Raw genomic sequence first — 21,836 nt, forward strand, 5'->3', positions numbered from 1 at the left:
GAAGGTTGGGCACAGATGAAAGTGGGGCACCACATAACGCTTTTGAGCACATCAGTGGTGTTCTAATTTATTACTATGGAAAATGGTACAAAACTCCATATAGTCAGATCTGATTTTAGGCATAAATGTGCCCTAGGAGGTGCTCACCACGTTCATATATATGAAGAGTTAGTCTATTCTGATGTCACCAGGAGGATCTGGCATAAATTACTAAAAAAAAAAAAATTTCTATTGGGGGTTGTAGCATTTTTCCAAAAATACTGGTGAGACATGACAAAAAGTTAATGGAGAGAGACATAGTATGCTTCATTATCAGTAAATCCAGTTCAATAGCAGAAATTCTGTAATCTGGCATCAAAGAGTCCCATTACCGCCACTGCTATTCGGTGCTGTAGCTGTAAGTAAATATGTCTATAAGGACCAATCATGGCTTTCTTGCTATTGCAGAATGGGTAACAATTTGGCCCCCTGAGCTCATATTGTCAGCAGATGTGCAGGGACGCATCGTGTTTACCATTGCCGTATGGCTGTGATACATGTATAAGGTTCTTTATCTTCCACACTTGGATCTATCAGGTGGTGCAGGATGCGGGCAGCACAAGGAAACAAACAATGGCTTCCTGCAGCAGCACAACAGGTTCAGGATTCTTGCACAATGGGCCACATTTCGTTATCCAAATTGTCACAGTCTGCGAAATATATAATTGGGCACCTTCTATAGATATTGGTGGCATATATAGCAGCGCAATGTAGTCTCATAAATAGGGAGTGTCATGTCCAACATAGAAAGTGCTGAAAATATGCTGCACCCCTGACACCTCAATGCCGGTACGCCAACGTAGGTTTTAAAATTAGGTGAATAGTCCGGCTCAGCAGGACTGGAGTTTCCTTTTTCTTTTTCAAAAAGAAATTATAGTGCGTACAAAAGAAAAAGGTACATGGTCGACATGATATCGTCGATGTGTTTCGACGGCACTAGGCAGTCTTACTCATGGCCACACTGCTGGGGAACTAAAAGTCCCAACATGGCGAGACACAGGTTGCTCTAAATATTCTATATCCTGCTCTAAAATCCTTTCTTGTCTCCTTCCCCCCTTTTCCTTGCAATCTATGGGACCCGCTCCCAGCAGCTCCACATGAGGGTCAGACAGTGGAAACTTAGAGGCAGTACGCCCCCTCCCTGTGACAGCGCCACTGCCTGGATTTTCCGTCCACAGCTGTTTGGGAGGCTAAGATCCATCTCTGTTTAGTCTGCAGTGCGTTCCCTCCATCTATGAGGATGCAAAGGGAAATGTAAGGAGAGGAACCGCATGTAAGAAGTGGGCATTGGTCCCTCGTCATTGGCACAGATCTCCGCCGTGAACCACCCTTCGCCTGCCACGGGATGATGTGAAATCCACGTAGGAACAGGTTAATTTGCTCCCTATACTGCCTGCTAAGCCTGTTCCATCTGACTGCATAGGCTGGGGAGTGGGGGGAAGCTGGATTCAGCTCTGATTGCTAACTTTGCAGAAAGGAGAGAAGCCAAAGACTGGAAGACACCGTATTCCTGAAAGAGTGCTCGGAAAGGCAGGCTTGCCAGCTGAGGAGCCCTGGAATGATGCTGTCCCCAGCTCCCGTCATCATCCCCTGCAGTTCCTGGATTTTCTCTGAATCAGACACCGATGCTCTTGTGCATGATCTTCAGACTGCATGGCAGAGCTGAGAGGTGAGCAATCTATTTTGTCTGCTGCTCCTGATACTATACCTGTAGGGTATCCGTCCCCCCCTTCCTTACCCTAAACTGTGCACCCCTCTGCAGACCTCGGTTACTTGGTATGAACAGAGAGAATGAAGTCATTGCATAAAAATATGACAAGTAGGACTTCATTTTCTCCTGGACTTCATTATATCCATGGTGTAGGTGGCTTATAAAAGGGGAGGGGGGGCATAGAATATAAGTTTTGTCATAAGCTGTATCTGTAGATCTCCAAGACTGGGATCCCAGATATATCTGTGTGTCCTTCACCATAGTCCTGCATACACTAATTCATTGTAAGGAGCTTTAAATGGGGGGAGGGAGTTGGGGATTTTTGCAATCATGTGCAATGAAAATAAAATGCGTATATAAGAGGTATTAACCCATGCATGTAACGGGGGAAGAGATTTAAAATCTGCACTCAATGGGTTAAATCCTAATAGCGGATGGGGGGGAGAATTATTTTAATTTGCATTTTAATCCTTAAAGCGTGATAACCTTTCGATTAGATACAGTTGCTGTCAGCTCCTGAGGCAGACAGGAAGCTGCCGAAGGGTTTTTTTTGTTCCCATTAGTTGGGTTCACTTCGCCTCAATAAGAGATTTTAATGACCCTATTGTTGTGACGAGTGCAATCCCGATTCATGGGCTCCCTTATACAGTCTCTTCCACTGATTCATGAGATTCCCTGTAGAGACACTTCCCCTGATTCATGAGATCCCCTACAGAGTCTCTTCCCCTCAATTCATGAGATCCCCTACTGAGTCTCTCCCCCCAATTCATGAGATCCTCTAAATAGTCTCTTTCCCCTGATTCATGAGATTCCCTGTAGAGACACTTCCCCTGATTCATGAGATTCTCAATAGAGTCTCTTCCCCCCAATTCATGAGATCCCCTATAGAGTCTCTTCCTTGATTTATGGGCTCCCCTCTCTGCCTCAATTCATGGGCTCCCCTGTAGAGTCTCTTCCCCCGATTCATCAGATCCCCTATAGTCTGAGTCTCTTCCCCCAATTCATGAGATCCCCCTAGTCTCTCCCCAGTTCATGATATCCCCTATAGTGTCTCTCCCCAGTTCATGATATCCCCTATAGTGTCTCTTCCCCCATTCATGAGCTCCCCTATAGAGTCTCTCCCCCAATTCATGAGATCCCCTATAGAGTCTCTCTCCAATTCATGAGCTCCCCTATAGAGTCTCTCCCCCAATTCATGAGATCCCCTATAGAGTCTCTCTCCCCCAATTCATGAGCTCCCCTATAGAGTCCCCCCAATTCATGAGATCCCCTATAGAGTCTCTCCCCCAATTCATGAGATCCTCTATAGAGTCTCTCTCCCCAATTCATGAGATCCCGTATAGAGTCTCTCTCCCCCAATTCATGAGATCCCCTATAGAGTCTCTCTCCCCAATTCATGAGATCCCCTATAGTGCCTCTTCCTGTAAACAATACAGTTTCTATATATTTCCCCCTCTCTTCCCTTGTAAAGAAAAGGGGGAAGAGGGTTGTGCTATAGTCTCCAGTCCTGGAGGTAGGTGGATGTAGGAGATGCGATGAGCACTATATGGAGGTGCTTCCAGGCTTGGAGGGGTTAAACAGACGTGCTCCATCACATCCCTCCCCTTCTGGCTTTAGTGAAGTGGAGACCAAGGCAGATGAAGCGATGAGGAACATTTTTTGGCCATAGTGGATGCTGTTTTCTACTCCCTCTGCCATTTGATGTTCCCCCTGAAGGACCTTTGCAGAATTTGGGGGCTCTTGGTTTTCTGGATATCCCGGATGATGGGGACCACCTGTTTTCCAGTTTTTCCTCCCTATTTTGCACTTGTTCAGGTCTTTCATGTTGATGTGGCTTTTGGAGTGTAAACACGAATCTCCAAACCTTTTGGTTCTCCTTGCAGATCTGTCCTACTCAGATTGGATCCAGAGAGGATAGAGGATAGACGGGTGATCTCATCTGGATTCTACGATCCCCTCCACTCCCTCCAAAAAAAAACCCAATATCTCAAAATCCAAATCTGAAAACGACAAGGAATCGATTGCTCAAGTGATCAGGAATGAGATGAAGACTTCTCCTTGAGTCTCCACCAGATTTTCATTTTTATTCTTTTTCTTGGCATGGGTTTCGGAAGGATCTGGTGTCCACTGGACCACAGTTGATCCCAGCAGCCTCAATGTGGATTTTATAATCGGGTTTCGATTTGTGAAGGAAATAACAGTGATAACTTTCCGCCTCCTACGTGTTCCGCACATTTGCCATGGGATTGGAAATTGCCTAAATTCTCTTGTCGGAAACCAGTTGTGTATTTCGTTTTCGTGAGATGTATGAGATGGAAAAGCAAGGATTGTTCAGTGCCCTGTGTTACCTGATGCTCAACTCCCCGCTCCTCTTCACTGTACACGGTGAGTACCTTTTATTATCTTGGATGATTTTGCTCCTTTTTTTTGCATCCTGCACCATTTTTAGCCATTTTTAGGGACAGGCAGGTGCAGCATAAAATAAAAGCTCCCCCCCAAAATTAGAATTTCCTATGAGAGATGTAGACAATAATGGAACATCTGCCCGGAATATGGATGCAAGTATAGGGGGATGTAAATGGGTCATTGTACAGGTGATCGAATGGGGGGAGTGATGTGCATTGGGTTTGCATTGATTTGCACAATTGCTGGTTGATTGGTTCTGGGGGGGGGTCTGCACCGAGGGGGGGGGGTATGTCATTATAAGTGAAAGTAGCCAGGGATTGCTGTCCGTGGAGGAGTGGATGCTGAGTAATATTGCATTATGTTGCTTTTTAATCTGCCGGAGTCTCATTGAACAGACCCCAGAGTAAAGCCAGATCAGATTAGAGCAGAACAGTCTGATCTTGTCTATTAATCTCTGCTGTTAACCACCTCCCTCCCCCCTGTAAATTCTATCTTCTGCTCTCAGCCACATTCACTGAAGTCCCCAAAGATGTGACTATAAGGGAGGGAGATGATATAGAGATGCCTTGTGCTTTTCGTGCCAGCGGGTCCTCATCCTTCTCTTTGGAAATCCAATGGTGGTACCTAAAGGAGGCGACCAGGGAGACTGTGCTGGAGTTATCACTCACTGCCCCCGGGAGCAGGAACAAGGTAACGATCCGACTACGACTACGTTCCACGTAACACTGGACACATGACTGACAAGACCCCCCATCCCTGCCGCAGCCCTGACCATTAGGAAATGCAGGAGCAATTCCCAATTTATCACTGCACCCCCCAATCCCCAAGAGGCTCCGCCAGCCCCACAATTAGTTATTTAAATGGAGGTAAATAGATATTGACAAGCGGAGTTATTGAGCTAAATGTATGCAAGGAAAGGCAGCCGCAGGAGCGGAATGCATGGAGCTGCCAAGAAGCATTGCACAGGATGAGCCGCTCCCCGAGCCCCCGCACTGGGAAAACACTGTTTGCTATTTTGGAGATAGAAGTCAATTGACCCCTTTTTAATACAGGGGCAGCTCTGTGCTACTGCAATCATTTACGTTTATGTCATTTGGCCCAGGATGTGAGGAGGATCTGCTGTCCAAGAGCAGAGCCAGGGAGGCTGCAGAGAGGCCAAGAATATAGAGGAGGAGGCTGCAGAGGAGGCCAAGTGTATAGAGGAGGCTGCAGAGGAGGCTAAGGCTATATAGGAGGAGGCTGCAGAGGAGGCCAAGTATATAGAGGAGGCTGCAGAGGAGGCCAAGTATATAGAGGAGGCTGCAGAGGAGGCCAAGTATATAGAGGCGGCTGCAGAGGAGGCTAAGACTATACAGGAGGAGGCTGCAGAGGAGGCCAAGTGTATAGAGGAGGCTGCAGAGGAGGCTAAGGCTATACAGGAGGAGGCTGCAGAGGAGGCCAAGTATATAGAGGAGGCTGCAGAGGAGGCCAAGTATATAGAGGAGGCTGCAGAGGAGGCCAAGAATATAGAGGAGGCTGCAGAGGAGGCTAAGACTATACAGGAGGAGGCTGCAGAGGAGGCCAAGTGTATAGAGGAGGCTGCAGAGGAGGCCAAGTATATAGAGGAGGCTGCAGAGGAGGCCAAGTATATAGAGGAGGCTGCAGAGGAGGCTAAGACTATACAGGAGGAGGCTGCAGAGGAGGCCAAGTATATAGAGGAGGCTGCAGAGGAGGCCAAGTATATAGAGGAGGCTGCAGAGGAGGCCAAGTATATAGAGGCGGCTGCAGAGGAGGCTAAGACTATACAGGAGGAGGCTGCAGAGGAGGCCAAGTGTATAGAGGAGGCTGCAGAGGAGGCTAAGGCTATACAGGAGGAGGCTGCAGAGGAGGCCAAGTATATAGAGGAGGCTGCAGAGGAGGCCAAGTATATAGAGGAGGCTGCAGAGGAGGCCAAGTATATAGAGGAGGCTATAGAGGAGGCCAAGACTATACAGGAGGAGGCTGCAGAGGAGGCCAAGTATATAGAGGAGGAGGCTGCAGAGGAGGCCAAGTGTACAGAGGAGGCCAAGTATATAGAGGAGGCTGCAGAGGAGGCCAAGACTATACAGGAGGAGGCTGCAGAGGAGGCCAAGTGTATAGAGGAGGCTGCAGAAGAGGCTAAGACTATACAGGAGGAGGCTGCAGAGGAGGCCAAGTATATAAAGGAGGCTGCAGAGGAGGCCAAGTATATACAGGAGGAGGCTGCAGAGGAGGCCAAGTATATAGAGGAGGCTACAGAGGAGGCCAAGTATATAGAGGAGGCTGCAGAGGAGGCCAAGTATATACAGGAGGAGGCTGCAGAGGAGGCCAAGTATATAAAGGAGGCTACAGAGGAGGCCAAGTATATAGAGGAGGCTGCAGAGGAGGCCAAGTATATACAGGAGGAGGCTGCAGAGGAGGCCAAGTATATAAAGGAGGCTACAGAGGAGGCCAAGTATATAGAGGAGGCTGCAGAGGAGGCCAAGTATATAGAGGAGGCTGCAGAGGAGGCCAAGTATATACAGGAGGAGGCTGCAGAGGAGGCTAAGACTATACAGGAGGAGGCTGCAGATGAGGCCAAGAATATAGAGGAGGCTGCAGAGGAGGCCAAGTATATACAGGAGGAAGCCAAGTATATAGAGGAGGCTACAGAGGAGGCCAAGTATATAGAGGAGGCTGCAGAGGAGGCCAAGTATAAAGAGGAGGCTGCAGAGGAGGCCAAGTATATACAGGAGGAGGCTGCAGAGGAGGCCAAGTATACAGAGGAGGCTGCAGATGAGGCTAAGACTATACAGGAGGAGGCTGCAGAGGAGGCCAAGTATATAGAGGAGGCTATAGAGGAGGCCAAGACTATACAGGAGGAGGCTGCAGAGGAGGCCAAGTATATAGAGGAGGAGGCTGCAGAGGAGGCCAAGTGTACAGAGGAGGCCAAGTATATAGAGGAGGCTGCAGAGGAGGCCAAGACTATACAGGAGGAGGCTGCAGAGGAGGCCAAGTGTATAGAGGAGGCTGCAGAAGAGGCTAAGACTATACAGGAGGAGGCTGCAGAGGAGGCCAAGTATATAAAGGAGGCTGCAGAGGAGGCCAAGTATATACAGGAGGAGGCTGCAGAGGAGGCCAAGTATATAGAGGAGGCTACAGAGGAGGCCAAGTATATAGAGGAGGCTGCAGAGGAGGCCAAGTATATACAGGAGGAGGCTGCAGAGGAGGCCAAGTATATAAAGGAGGCTACAGAGGAGGCCAAGTATATAGAGGAGGCTGCAGAGGAGGCCAAGTATATAGAGGAGGCTGCAGAGGAGGCCAAGTATATACAGGAGGAGGCTGCAGAGGAGGCTAAGACTATACAGGAGGAGGCTGCAGATGAGGCCAAGAATATAGAGGAGGCTGCAGAGGAGGCCAAGTATATACAGGAGGAAGCCAAGTATATAGAGGAGGCTACAGAGGAGGCCAAGTATATAGAGGAGGCTGCAGAGGAGGCCAAGTATAAAGAGGAGGCTGCAGAGGAGGCCAAGTATATACAGGAGGAGGCTGCAGAGGAGGCCAAGTATACAGAGGAGGCTGCAGATGAGGCTAAGACTATACAGGAGGAGGCTGCAGAGGAGGCCAAGTATATAGAGGAGGCTGCAGAGGAGACCAAGTATATAGAGGAGGCTGCAGAGGAGGCCAAAAATATACAGGAGGAGGCTGCAGAGGAGGCCAAGTATATAGAGGAGGCTACAGAGGAGGCCAAGACTATACCGGAGGAGGCTGCAGAGGAGGCCAAGTATATAGAGGAGGCTGCAGAGGAGGCCAAGACTATACAGGAATAGGCTGCAGAGGAGGCCAAGTATATAGAGGAGGCTGCAGAGGAGGCTAAGACTATACAGAAGGAGGCTGCAGAGGAGGCCAAGTATATAGAGGAGGCTACAGAGGAGGCCAAGACTATACCGGAGGAGGCTGCAGAGGAGGCCAAGTATATAGAGGAGGCTGCAGAGGAGGCCAAGACTATACAGGAATAGGCTGCAGAGGAGGCCAAGTATATAGAGGAGGCTGCAGAGGAGGCCAAGGATATACAAGAGGAGGCTGCACAGGAGGCCAAGTATATAGAGGATATAGAGGAGGCTGCAGAGGAGGCCTAGACTATACAAGAATAGGCTGCAGAGGAGGCCAAGTATATAGAGGAGGCTGCAGAGGAGGCCAAGACTATACAGGAGGAGGCTGCAGAGGAGGCCAAGACTATACAGGAGGAGGCTGCAGAGGAGGCCAAGTATATAGAGGAGGCTGCAGAGGAGGCTAAGACTATACAGGAGGAGGCTGCAGAGGAGGCCAAGTATATAGAGGAGGCTGCAGAGGAGGCCAAGACTATACAGGAGGAGGCTGCAGAGGAGGCCAAGTATATAGAGGAGGCTGCAGAGGAGGCTAAGACTATACAGGAGGAGGCTGCAGAGGAGGCCAAGTATACAGAGGAGGCCAAGTATATAGAGGAGGCTGCAGAGGAGGCTAAGACTATACAGGAGGAGGCTACAGAGGAGGCCAAGTATATAGAGGAGGCTGCAGAGGAGGCCAGGGATATACAGGAGGAGGCTGCAGAGGAGGCCAAGTATATAGAGGATCCTGCAGAGGAGGCCAAGTATATAGAGGAGGCTGCAGAGGAGGCCAAGTGTATATATAGGAGGAAGATGCAGAGGAGACAAAGTATATAGAGGAGGAGGCCAAGTATATTGAGGAGGATGAACAGGAGGTCAAGTATATAGAGGAAAAGACTGCAGAGGAGAGGTCCAAGTATATAGAGGAGGCTGCAGAGGAGAGGTCCAAGTATATAGAGGAGGCTGCAGAGGAGGCCAAGTGTATAGAGGAGGCTGCAGAGGAGGCTAAGACTATACAGGAGGAGGCCAAGTATATAGAGGAGGCTGCAGAGGAGGCCAAGGATATACAGGAGGAGGCTGCAGAGGAGGCCAAGTGTATAGAGGAGGCTGCAGAGGAGGCTAAGACTATACAGGAGGAGGCTGCAGAGGAGACCAAGCATATAGAGGAGGCTGCAGAAGAGGCTAAGACTATACAGGAGGAGGCTGCAGAGGAGGCCAAGTATATAGAGGAGGCTGCAGAGGAGGCCAAGTATACAGAGGAGGCTGCAGAGGAGGCCAAGTATACAGAGGAGGCCAAGCATATAGAGGAGGCTGCAGAGGAGGCCAAGTGTATATATAGGAGGAAGATGCAGAGGAGACAAAGTATATAGAGGAGGAGGCCAAGTATATTGAGGAGGATGAACAGGAGGTCAAGTATATAGAGGAAACGACTGCAGAGGAGAGGTCCAAATATATAGAGGAGGCTGCAGAGGAGAGGTCCAAATATATAGAGGAGGCTGCAGAGGAGAGGTCCAAGAATACAGAGGAGGCTGCAGGGGAGAGGTCCAAGTATATAGAGGAGGAGGCTGCAGAGGAGACCAAGTATATAGAGGAGGCTGCAGAGGAGGCCAAGTGTATATGTAGGAGGAAGATGCAGAGGAGACAAAGTATATAGAGGAGGAGGCCAAGTATATAGAGGAGGCCAAGTATACAGAGGAGGCTGCAGAGGAGACCAAGTATACAGAGGAGGCCAAGTATATAGAGGAGGCTGCAGAGGAGGCCAAGTATATAGAGGAGGATGCACAGGAGGCCAAGTATATAGAGGAGGATGAACAGGAGGCCAAGTATATAGAGGAAAAGACTACAGAGGAGAGGCCCAAGTATATAGAGGAGGCTGCAGAGGAGAGGTCCAAGTATATAGAGGAGGCTGCAGAGGAGAGGTGCAAGTATATAGAAGAGCAGGCCGCAGAGGAGAGGTCCAAGTATATAGTAGAGCAGGCCGCAGAGGAGAGGTCCAAGTATATAGAGGAGGCTGCAGAGGAGAGGTCCAAGTATATAGAGGAGGAGACTGCAGAGGAGAGGTCCAAGTACAAAGAGGAGAAGGCTGCAGAGGAGGGGTCCAAGTATAGAGAGAAGAAGGCTGCAGATGAGAGGTCCAGGTATAGAGAGGAGGTCGCAGAAGAGAGGCCCAAGTATATAGAGGAGCAGGCAGCAGAGGAGAGGTCCAAGTATATAGAGGAGGCTGCAGAGGAGAGGTCCAAGTATATAGAGGAGGCTGCAGAGGAGAGGTGCAAGTATATAGAAGAGCAGGCCGCAGAGGAGAGGTCCAAGTATATAGAGGTATAGAGGAGGCTGCAGAGGAGAGGTCCAAGTATATAGAGGAGGCTGCAAAGGAGAGGTCCAAGTATATAGAGGAGGCTGCAGAGGAGAGGTGCAAGTATATAGAAGAGCAGGCCGCAGAGGAGAGGTCCAAGTATATAGAGGAGGCTGCAGAGGAGAGGTGCAAGTATATAGAAGAGCAGGCCGCAGAGGAGAGGTCCAAATATAAAGAGGAGGAGACTGCAGAGGAGAGGTCCAAGTACAAAGAGGAGAAGGCTGCAGAGAAGAGGTCCAAGTATATAGAGGAGGCTGCAGAGGAGAGGTCCAAGTATATAGAGGAGGCTGCAAAGAAGAGGTCCAATAATAGAGAGGAGGCTGCAGAGGAGAGGTCCGATTATATAGAGGAGGCCGCAGAGGAGAGGTCCAAGTACAAAGAGGAGAAGGATGCAGAGGAGAGGTCCAAGTATAGAGAGGAGGCTGCAGAGGAGAGGTCCAAGTACAAAGAGGAGAAGGATGCAGAGGAGAGGTCCAAGTATATAGAGGAGGCTGCAGAGGAGAGGTCCAAGTATATAGAGGAGGCTGCAGAGGAGAGGTCCAAGTATAGAGAGGAGGCTGCAGAGGAGAGGTCCAAGTATAGAAAGGAGAAGGCTGCAGAGGAGAGGTCCAAGTATATAGAGGAGAAGGCTGCAGAGGAGAGGTCCAAGTATATAGAGGAGAAGGCTGCAGAGGAGAGGTCCAAGTATAGAGAGGAGAAGGCTGCAGAGGAGAGGTCCAAGTATAGAGACGAGGAGGCTGCAGAGGAGAGGTCCAAGTATAGAGAGGAGACTACAGAGGAGAGGTCCAAGTATATAGAGGAGGCTGCAAAGGAGAGGTCCAAGTATAGAGAGGAGGCTACAGAGGAGAGGTCCAAGTATATAGAGGAGGCTGCAAAGGAGAGGTCCAAGTATAGAGAGGAGGCTGCAGAGGAGAGGTCCAAGTATAGAAAGGAGAAGGCTGCAGAGGAGAGGTCCAAGTATATAGAGGAGAAGGATGCAGAGGAGTGGTCCAAGTATATAGAGGAGACTACAGAGGAGAGGTCCAAGTATATAGAGGAGACTACAGAGGAGAGGTCCAAGTATATAGAGGAGGCCGCAGAGGAGAGGTTCAAGTATATAGAGGAGGCCGCAGAGGAGAGGTCCAAGTATATAGAGGAGACTACAGAGGAGAGGTCCAAGTATAGAGAGGAGAAGGATGCAGAGGAGAGGTCCAAGTATATAGAGGAGACTACAGAGGAGAGGTCCAAGTATAGAGAGGAGAAGGATGCAGAGGAGAGGTCCAAGTATATAGAAGAGGCCACAGAGGAGAGGTCCAAGTATAGAGAGGAGGCTGCAGAGGAGAGGTCCAAGTATAGAGAGGAGGCTGCGGAGGAGAGGTCCAAGTATAGAGAGGAGTCCGCAGAGGAGAGGTCCAAGTATATAGGGGAGTCCGCAGAGAAGAAGTCCAAGTATATAGGGGAGTCCGCAGAGAAGAAGTCCAAGTATATAGGGGAGTCCGCAGAGAAGAAGTCCAAGTATATAGGGGAGTCCGCAGAGGAGAGGTCCAAGTATATAGAGGAGGCTGCAGAGGAGAGGTCCAAGTATATAGAGAAGGAGGTTGCAAAGCAGAGATCCTAGTATAGAATGGAGGCTGCAGAGGAGACCAAGTATATAGATGAGGAGGCCAAGCATAGAGAGGAGGAGGCTGCAGAGAAGAGGTCCTAATATCCAGAGGATGGTGGTCTGATTTATTAGATTATATTCTGATAATCTGTAGATCTATCAGTCCAGAGAGGCTGGAGGAGAAGACACATGGAGGAAATCTATATACAGGAGGTGATATATATATACAGCAGATGTGTACAGGTGATACATGGAGGTGAGACACACAGATATCTACACATGTAAGGGACACTCATCCTGATCTCTGCAGATAATCTCCTGTCCCTCCTCTGCCCTCTGCACATCTGTCTCTGATCACTCTCTCCCTCATTCTTCTTCCTCTCCTCTCTCCCCTCTTCATCTCTCCCCTCTCATCACCCTTCTCCAGCTCTCCCCACATTTTCCCTTTCCATCTCTCCCCTCGTCCTCCCTCTCCATCCTCCCCTCTCCATCTCTCCCCTCGTCCTCCCTCTCCATCCTCCCCTCTCCATCTCTCCCCTCCTCCTCCCTCTCCATCTCTCCCCTTGTCCTCCCTCTCCGTCTCTCCCCTCTTCCTCCCTCTCCATCTCTCCCCTTGTCCTCCCTCTCCGTCTCTCCCCTCTTCCTCCCTCTCCGTCTCTCCCCTCTCCATCTCTCCCCTCTTCCTCCCTCTCCGTCTCTCCCCTCTCCATCTCTCCCCTCTTCCTCCCTCTCCATCTCTCCCCTCTTCCTCCCTCTCCATCTCTCCCCTCTCCATCTCTCCTCTCGTCCTCCCCTCTCCATCTCTCCCCTCCTCCTCCCTCTCCATCTCTCCTTTCTGCATATCTCACCTCTCCTCTCTTTGCCTCTTACTCATGTTTCCCCCTTTACATTTCTTCTTTTTCTCTTCTTCTTCCTCTGCCTCACTTACAGCCTCACCTTATTGTCCTGTCTTTCTTCTTCTCTCTTTTCTGTTATTTTCTTTCTTTACTATTTTTTTCTTTTTTTTTCTCTTTCTTTCACCTGTTATTTCTCCAGGTGCAATTACTTCCTTCTCCACCCCGCCCTGCCGATCAATATCTATCCGCCCCAATATTTGGGTTCCCACTTGCTTCCCTTTGTGCAGGGTTATCTGCTGTGATTTTTCATTTGCTCCTCTTGGTTTGTGCAGATATTCTGATATTACAATATATTATTACTGCCCACCCTCCATAGACCCCAATGTGAGATTTTCGGGGGTACAGTGATACCCCCTGGTCTTTTCATGTTTGTGCACAACATTTCCATTTTCTTCTCCTCACCGTTGCGTGAAATGTTTGCACATTGTGTGGGAGGACGGATCTGAGTACGTAGCAGAGATCGGCAATTTATCCCTGCTACTTGTATGTGTAAACACCACGGAGGTGAACATGCGCCAGGGAGCAGCACCGGGCTCCTGCTGAGAAGATACTGCTTACCGTCATGGTGGCCACAAGATGGCTGATGAAAGCCTCATTCATGCGGTATTATGCGCAGGTGCATGACCTCCAAAAGGGGCAAATGTTGACATGACAGATAGAAATGGCACAGTGGTCCCACAATGGCGCAGAGGTCCCACAATGGCACAGTGGTCCCACAATGGCGCAGAGGTCCCACAATGGCGCAGTGGTCCCACAATGGCGCAGTGGTCCCACAATGGCACAGTGGTCCCACAATGGCGCAGAGGTCCCACAATGGCGCAGAGGTCCCACAATGGCGCAGTGGTCCCACAATGGCGCAGAGGTCCCACAGTGTAACGCCGCTGTCCACTCACTTCTATTTCTCTCTCATTTTTTTCAGGTCGTTGCCAATAAGGACGGAACAAAAATCAGTGTAAGTCGCCAGATCTCTCTTTAATTTAATCCTATTTGTAAAAATTAGCAAAAATGAAGCATCGCAGCCATAGACGACAGTGGAGGCTCATTTGGCCAAAGGTTTTGCTTCGGTACATTAAATGTGAAGCTGCGTGATCATAATGGTGGGCAAATAGGGAGTCAAATCACAAATTGGTGAAACCGCTCATCTCAGATGTAGCAGTGTTGATCATGTTTGGTGGATGCCAACAAGTCACTCCGCATTGGCCTGGTGCGCAACTGAGGAAGCAAAGCGAAACCTAGAGGAAAGAAAGTCCAACTCCAACAAGTAGATGTAAAATCACATAGCACAACCATACGTTGAGCCAGATGAAAAATTAGCTTTTTCTGGACCATCTGCAGTTCTTCATAATGCACAATCCCTCCTGTTTTGGAGGCGGATGTGGTCCCCTGTGTGATTGCATAGGTTGCAGCACTGGTATGTCTACTCCTGCACTGCATCCTTCCAACATGGACTTCGATGGCATTTTGTCCCCAGGGAGACGGGATGAGATTAATAAGAGCGGAGGATGAGCTGCAGATTATGTGATTGCGGCCTGAATCGCCGGTGATGGGTGGTTTTATCTTCGATGCTTCATTCTCTGACTCGGGATCGATAGTGAATGAGTTCAGCTTAAAGTTTAGGATATTTTAGGAGGAAATCTATCAGTGCCGAGGCTGTAATAAAGGCCTTTATGGGGAGGCTTAAACCACAATGGGTGAAAATTGGGAAGACTGGAAATGATGGAGATGAAAAAAAAACTAGATAAAGAAGCAATCAGAGTCAGGAACAATGGGGGCTTTATCCTCTACAGGGGCCCCCACCCCTCCTCTATTCAGGCCAAGCACAAATATGTTCCACCGACCCTGCATCAATGTACTGGTGCCTCTAAGTCTATGCTCACACCATCCAAGGGGGCCATAAGGAACTAAGCCTGTGCTCACCCTGTTCGAGGGGGCCATAAAGAACTAAGCCACTATTCACCCTGTCCGAGGGGGCCATAAAGAACTAAGCCAGTACTCACCCTGTCCGAAAGGGCCATAAAGAACTAAGCCAGTATTCACCCTGTCCGAGGGGGCCATAAGGAACTAAGCCTGTACTCACCCCGTCCGAGGGGCCATAAGGAACTAAGCCTGTACTCACCACGTCCGAGGGGGCCATAAAGAACTAAGCCAGTACTCACCCCGTCCGAGGGGGCCATAAAGAACTAAGCCAGTATTCACCCCATCCGAGGGGCCATAAGGAACTAAGCCTGTACTCACCCCGTCCGAGGGGGCCATAAAGAACTAAGCCAGTACTCACCCCGTCCGAGGGGGCCATAAAGAACTAAGCCAGTATTCACCCTGTCCGAGGGGGCCATAAGGAACTAAGCCAGTACTCGCCCTGTCCGAGGAGGCCATAAGGAACCAAGCCAGTACTCACCCTGTCCGAGGAGGCCATAAAGAACCAAGCCAGTACTCACCCCATCTGAGGGGCCATAAGGAACTAAGCCTGTACTCACCCTGTCCGAGGGGGCCATAAGGAACCAAGCCAGTACTCACCCTGTCCGAGGAGGCCATAAAGAACTAAGCGAGTACTCACCCTGTCCGAGGGTGCCATAAGGAACTAAGCCTGTACTCACCCCGTCCGAGGGGCCATATGGAACTAAGCCTGTACTTACCCGGTCCGAGGGGGCCATAAAGAACTAAGCCAGTACTCACCCTGTCCGAAAGGGCCATAAAGAACTAAGCCAGTATTCACCCTGTCCGATGGGGCCAAAAGGAACTAAGCCTGTACTCACCCTATCCGAGGGGCCATAAGGAACTAAGCCTGTACTCACCCCGTCCGAGGGGGCCATAAAGAACTAAGCCAGTACTCACCCTGTCCGAGGCGGCCATAAGGAACTAAGCCAGTACTCACCCTGTCCGAGGGGACCATAAAGAACTAAGCCAGTATTCACCCTGTCCGAGGCGGCCATAAGGAACTAAGCCAGTACTCACCCTGTCCGAGGGGACCATAAAGAACTAAGCCAGTACTCACCCTGTCCGAGGAGGCCATAAAGAACTAAGCGAGTACTCACCCTGTCCGAGGGGGCCATAAAGAACTAAGCCAGTATTCATTCTGTCCGAGGGGGCCATTAGGAACTTAGCCTGTACTCACCCCGTCCGAGGGGCCATAAGGAACTAAGCCTTTATTCACCCGGTCCGAGGGGGCCATAAAGAACTAAGCCAGTACTCACCCTGTCCGAGGCGGCCATAAGGAACTAAGCCAGTACTCACCCCGTCCGAGGAGGCCATAAAGAACTAAGCCTGTACTCACCCCGTCCGAGGGGCCATAAGGAACTAAGCCTTTATTCACCCGGTCCGAGGGGGCCATAAAGAACTAAGCCAGTACTCACCCTGTCCGAGGCGGCCATAAGGAACTAAGCCAGTACTCACCCCGTCCGAGGGGGCCATAAAGAACTAAGCCAGTACTCACCCCGTCCGAGGGGGCCATAAAGAACTAAGCCAGTATTCACCCCGTCCGAGGGGCCATAAGGAACTAAGCCTGTACTCACCCCGTCCGAGGGGGCCATAAAGAACTAAGCCAGTACTCACCCCGTCCGAGGGGGCCATAAAGAACTAAGCCAGTATTCTCCCTGTCCGAGGGGGCCATAAGGAACTAAGCCAGTACTCGCCCTGTCCGAGGAGGCCATAAGGAACCAAGCCAGTACTCACCCTGTCCGAGGAGGCCATAAAGAACTAAGCGAGTACTCACCCTGTCCGAGGGGGCCATAAAGAACCAAGCCAGTACTCACCCCATCTGAGGGGCCATAAGGAACTAAGCCTGTACTCACCCTGTCTGAGGGGGCCATAAAGAACCAAGCCAGTACTCACCCTGTCCGAGGAGGCCATAAAGAACTAAGCGAGTACTCACCCTGTCCGAGGGGGCCATAAGGAACTAAGCCTGTACTCACCCCGTCCGAGGGGCCATATGGAACTAATCCTGTACTTACCCGGTCCGAGGAGGCCATAAAGAACTAAGCCAGTATTCACCCTGTCCGAGGGGGCCATAAAGAACTAAGCGAGTACTCACCCTGTCCAAGGGGGCCATAAGGAACTAAGCCTGTACTCACCCCGTCCGAGGGGCCATATGGAACTAAGCCTGTACTCACCCGGTCCGAGGGGGCCACAAAGAACTAAGCCAGTACTCACCCTGTCCGAAAGGGCCATAAAGAACTAAGCCAGTATTCACCCTGTCCGATGGGGCCATAAGGAACTAAGCCTGTACTCACCCTATCCGAGAGGCCATAAGGAACTAAGCCTGTACTCACCCCGTCCGAGGGGGCCATAAAGAACTAAGCCAGTACTCACCCTGTCCGAGGCGGCCATAAGGAACTAAGCCAGTACTCACCCTGTCCGAGGGGACCATAAAGAACTAAGCCAGTATTCACCCTGTCCGAGGAGGCCATAAGGAACCAAGCCAGTACTCACCCTGTCCGAGGAGGCCATAAAGAACTAAGCGAGTACTCACCCTGTCCGAGGGGGCCATAAAGAACTAAGCCAGTATTCATTCTGTCCGAGGGGGCCATTAGGAACTTAGCCTGCACTCACCCCATCTGAGGGGCCATAAGGAACTAAGCCTTTATTCACCCGGTCCGAGGGGGCCATAAAGAACTAAGCCAGTACTCACCCTGTCCGAGGCGGCCATAAGGAACTAAGCCAGTACTCACCCCGTCCGAGGAGGCCATAAAGAACTAAGCCTGTACTCACCCCGTCCGAGGGGCCATAAGGAACTAAGCCTTTATTCACCCGGTCCGAGGGGGCCATAAAGAACTAAGCCAGTACTCACCCTGTCCGAGGCGGCCATAAGGAACTAAGCCAGTACTCACCCCGTCTGAGGAGGCCATAAGGAACTAAGCCTGTACTCACCCCGTCCGAGGGGCCATAAGGAACTAAGCCTTTATTCACCCGGTCCGAGGGGGCCATAAAGAACTAAGCCAGTATTCACCCTGTCTGAGGGGGCCATAAGGAACTAAGCCAGTACTCACACTGTCCGAGGGGGCCATAAGGAACCAAGCCAGTACTCACCCTGTCCGAGGAGGCCATAAAGAACTAAGCGAATACTCACCATGTGCGAGGGGGCCATAAAGAACTAAGCCAGTATTCACTCTGTCCGAGGGGGCCATAAGGAACAAAGCCTGTACTCACCCCGTCCGAGGGGCCATAAGGAACTAAGCCTGTACTCATCCTGTCCGAGGCGGCCATAAAGAATTAAGCCAGTACTCACCCCGTCCAAGGGGGCCATAAAGAACTAAGCCAGTATTCACTCTGTCCGAGAGGGCCATAAGGAACTAAGCAAGTATTCATCCTGTCTGAGGCGGCCATAAAGAATTAAGCCTGTACTCAGCCTGTCCTAGGGGTCCATAAGGAACTAAGCCAGTACTCACCCTGTCCGAGGGGGCCATAAGGAACTAAGCCAGTACTCACCCTGTCTGAGGGGGCTATAAGGAACTAAGCCTGTACTCACCCCGTCCGAGGCGGCCATAAGGAACTAAGCCAGTACTCACCCTGTCCGAGAGGGACATAAGGAACTAAGCCTATACTCACCCCGTTTGAGTGGGCCATAAGGAACTAAGCCTGTACTCACCCCATCCGACGGGGCCATAAGGAACTAAGCCTGTACTCACCCCGTCCGAGGGGGCCATAAGGAACTAAGCCTGTACTCACCCTGTCCGAGGAGGCCATAAGGAACTAAGCCAGTACTCACCCTGTCCGAGGAGGCCATAAGGAACTACGCCTATACTCACCCCGTCCGAGGGGCCATAAGGAACTAAGCCTGTACTCACCCCGTCCGAGGGGCCATAAGGAACTAAGCCTGTACTCACCCCGTCCGAGGGGCCAAAGGGACTAAGCCTGTACTCACCCTGTCCAAGGGGGCCATAAGGAACTAACCCAGTATTCACCCCGCCTGAGGGGACATAAGGAACTAAGCCAGTACTCACCCTGTCCGAGTGGCCATAAGGAACTAAGCCAGTACTCACCCTGTCCGAGTGGCCATAAGGAACTAAGCCAGTACTCACCCTGTCCGAGGGGGCCATAAGAAACGAAGCCTGTACTCACCCTGTCCATTCGTTTTTAAAAGCTGTTATCAAGCCAATAGATCAATAACAAGCCATCATGTTGTGTTGGTTGGGACTCGTGTGAAATTATTTAATTGCTTGCTGTCAGTAAATAAAACTGGTGCATAGAAGTCTACACAATCCTGGACTCACGGGGGTCACATGGCCGAATACTGAAATATTTAGCAGCTTACAAGGTAACAAGGAGAATAGATAACATGGGTGTGTTTGTAGTTAGTAGGATTCACTATCAGGCGGCTTTCAGCAATAATTTTATTACAAAGCCCACAGCAAATCCCCTCGACGATATAATAACCCACCTCCCACCGCAGATCATAAATTATCTATGTGCTCAGGATGTAGGAACCACAAGGGCAAGAAAAGTAGACGGAAGGTGAAATGTAACAGAGCAACATGGAGATAGATAGATAGATAATAGATAGATAATAGATAGATAGATAATAGATAGATAATAGATAGATAGATAGATAATATAGATGATAGATAGATAATAGATAGAGATAGATAGATGATATCCGCCCACCATTCCCAGGAGTAAGCTGCATTTGACATGAGCTCCTGAAATTTAAGCAATTTATACCTTGTAATGGGCAACCTGTAAGACGAAACTTGGAAAATACGTGCTCCATGGAAGGCAAAAGCGAGCAGGACTAAAATACACCCAAGAAAGAAAAATATAAACCAGGATAAAAGAGGAATTTCGATGATAAGGAAGATCTACCCCCTGCACAGGATTCAAGCGGCAGAGCATATGAAAGCTGGAAGACCCCAGAGCTAAACACCAAGAGGTAAGGCCATCTCTCTGCATCTCAAACCCTTTAGCATTGAACTCTATAGAATCAAAACCTATAGAATCTCCCCAGAAAACAAGCACAATATAAAATAAGCAACATGGAAAGAAATAATATTTTGGATAATGAAAATCCCAGCACTATAGCTAAGCCCCCTATAGAGGTCAGTGCCTCAGCTCCAGCAGATGGCAGGGTCTCAGGCGTCAAGGAGATAACATATCCCAGAGATCACAGGAGCTTGAGAGAAAAAAAGGCCATAAAACATTCCATCATCAAAGAGGAACCAGAAACTCGCTTTTCGGACTTTACTAAGAAAGAGAAGAGAAAAGCAAATTATCTCTTCTATAGTGAGCAGCCTGAGGCATGGCACACAGCCTTGTGCAAATACTATAAAAACATTCTAAAAAATGGCATCAACAGGGGCCGACAAATCAGAGTAAAAGACCCACAAAACAAGGATATCTCACTCACCATCAATCTATACCACTCTGGCATAATAGTCATACAGGGCAATGAGGACAACCTCGAGGCATTTGAGGAAATCTTCCCTCATATCAAACTCAAGGCTCAAAAATATAAAATAGTAAAGCCAGCACGTAGAAAGAGTGATGGGCCCACACGTACAAAAAAGACCACCAGGGACCCCCCTGCAGCCCAAAGCCCTAATAATGCACTCCCCTCATTGGACACCCTCAGAGAATGCCTGTCCCAGCTGGAGAGGGACTTCACACTGCTTAAGGAACAGATCCAAAGACAGACAAATGACCCAACAGATGCAGAGATAACCAAACTGAGGTGTGTACTGGACTCAGCGGTGCAGGAAATCAAACATGAACTATATGAACTACGGCAAGAAAATGCTAAATTAAAAGGAGAAATAGAAAACCTAAAGAGCCAGACACCACCCCTAACACAGGAGGGGGACCCAGGGAAGGAGACAGGTGAAGACACAATGAGAGCTAACAGCCAAACCACCACTAACTTAAATAACTGCCTATATATTGAGGGCAAAAGAGAAAATAACCAAGAACCACAGGATGGGCCAGACCCAAGCACCAAACAAACCCCAAGTCTAGAACAAAAACAGACCACAACAACAGGACAGAGCAACAAGAAGAACGTAAACAGAATCTCCCATAGGAGCAGCCAACCAACATGTCCGGATATAGTCCTGATTATAGACTCCAACGGAAAATACCTCAATACAAGGCGACTCTTCCCAGGAAAAAAGGTCTCCAAAATCCGCTGCTCAACTATAGAACAAGCAAAGGCCGTAATTGACAATCCATATTTCACCAACCCAAACCACATCATCATACATACTGGCACCAACAATCTCCAGGACCAACACCAGCAGGTAGCAGGACAATTGTGTCAGCTGGCAGAGACCACACAACAGAAGTTCCCCAGCAGCAAGATCATCCTGTCATCTCTGCTGCCAAGAAAAGATTCCTTCCAATACATCACCCAAGACGTCAACAGAGAACTAATAGCCAAGATCAATACGATGCTAGACATCACCCTGGCACAACATCCCATCATAAACCTCCACCACCTGTATGATGACAAACATCTTAACAACCAAGGAGTCAGCCTTCTTGCCAAAGAACTTAAAGACATTGTACTCAACAGAGTCCCTGGACCAAGAACCCATACAAACCGAAAACCTATAGGAAGAGCACCAACTAACAGACCTAATATGGAATATGCTCAACGAACTGAAAACTGCAACCTGTATGGAAAACCAGTCTATGAGAGACACAAACCATGGAAGACACCACCCTCCCCACACAGAGTGAAACAGAGCAGTGAGCTGGCAGAAATAAAGACCATGATCAGCTCCATATGCAAGAAACTCACGCGACTGGACCAATTGCCTACAACAAGTTCACCAGTCAGCAACCCAAGATGTCCTATGCAGGACAGCCCATTACAAGGTATACAGCTACACAATGTCAACTCTAATCATTAGTAGCTGGAACATCCAGGGCCTGAACACCTCAGCCTTTGGATACAAGACAAATGACCCAGACTTTAACCAAAGACTGAAAGACATTGATATACAGATCCTCCTTGAAACATGGACTAAGGCCAATAATGAATCCTATGTCCCCATCGGATACAGGGAATTCTCTGTCTCCG

The 21,836-nt window shown here is 49.6% G+C and overlaps 1 protein-coding gene across 1 annotated transcript in view; it reads left to right on the top strand.

The window, feature by feature from the left end:
• The first annotated feature begins 1,225 nt into the window (after positions 1-1,225).
• Positions 1,226-21,836, top strand: part of VSTM2B (V-set and transmembrane domain containing 2B) — a 91,269-nt gene continuing 70,658 nt past the window's right edge. The window contains exons 1-5 of the mRNA XM_069739290.1: positions 1,226-1,410; positions 1,513-1,708; positions 3,634-4,135; positions 4,662-4,846; positions 13,749-13,781. Of these exons, the coding sequence (XP_069595391.1) occupies positions 4,054-4,135; positions 4,662-4,846; positions 13,749-13,781 (300 nt within the window). The 5' untranslated portion in view covers positions 1,226-1,410; positions 1,513-1,708; positions 3,634-4,053. The remainder of the gene's footprint in view (positions 1,411-1,512; positions 1,709-3,633; positions 4,136-4,661; positions 4,847-13,748; positions 13,782-21,836) is intronic.

Source organism: Ranitomeya imitator, chromosome 9 (genome assembly GCF_032444005.1).
Source record: "Ranitomeya imitator isolate aRanImi1 chromosome 9, aRanImi1.pri, whole genome shotgun sequence".
Classification (NCBI taxonomy): Eukaryota; Metazoa; Chordata; class Amphibia; order Anura; family Dendrobatidae; genus Ranitomeya; species Ranitomeya imitator.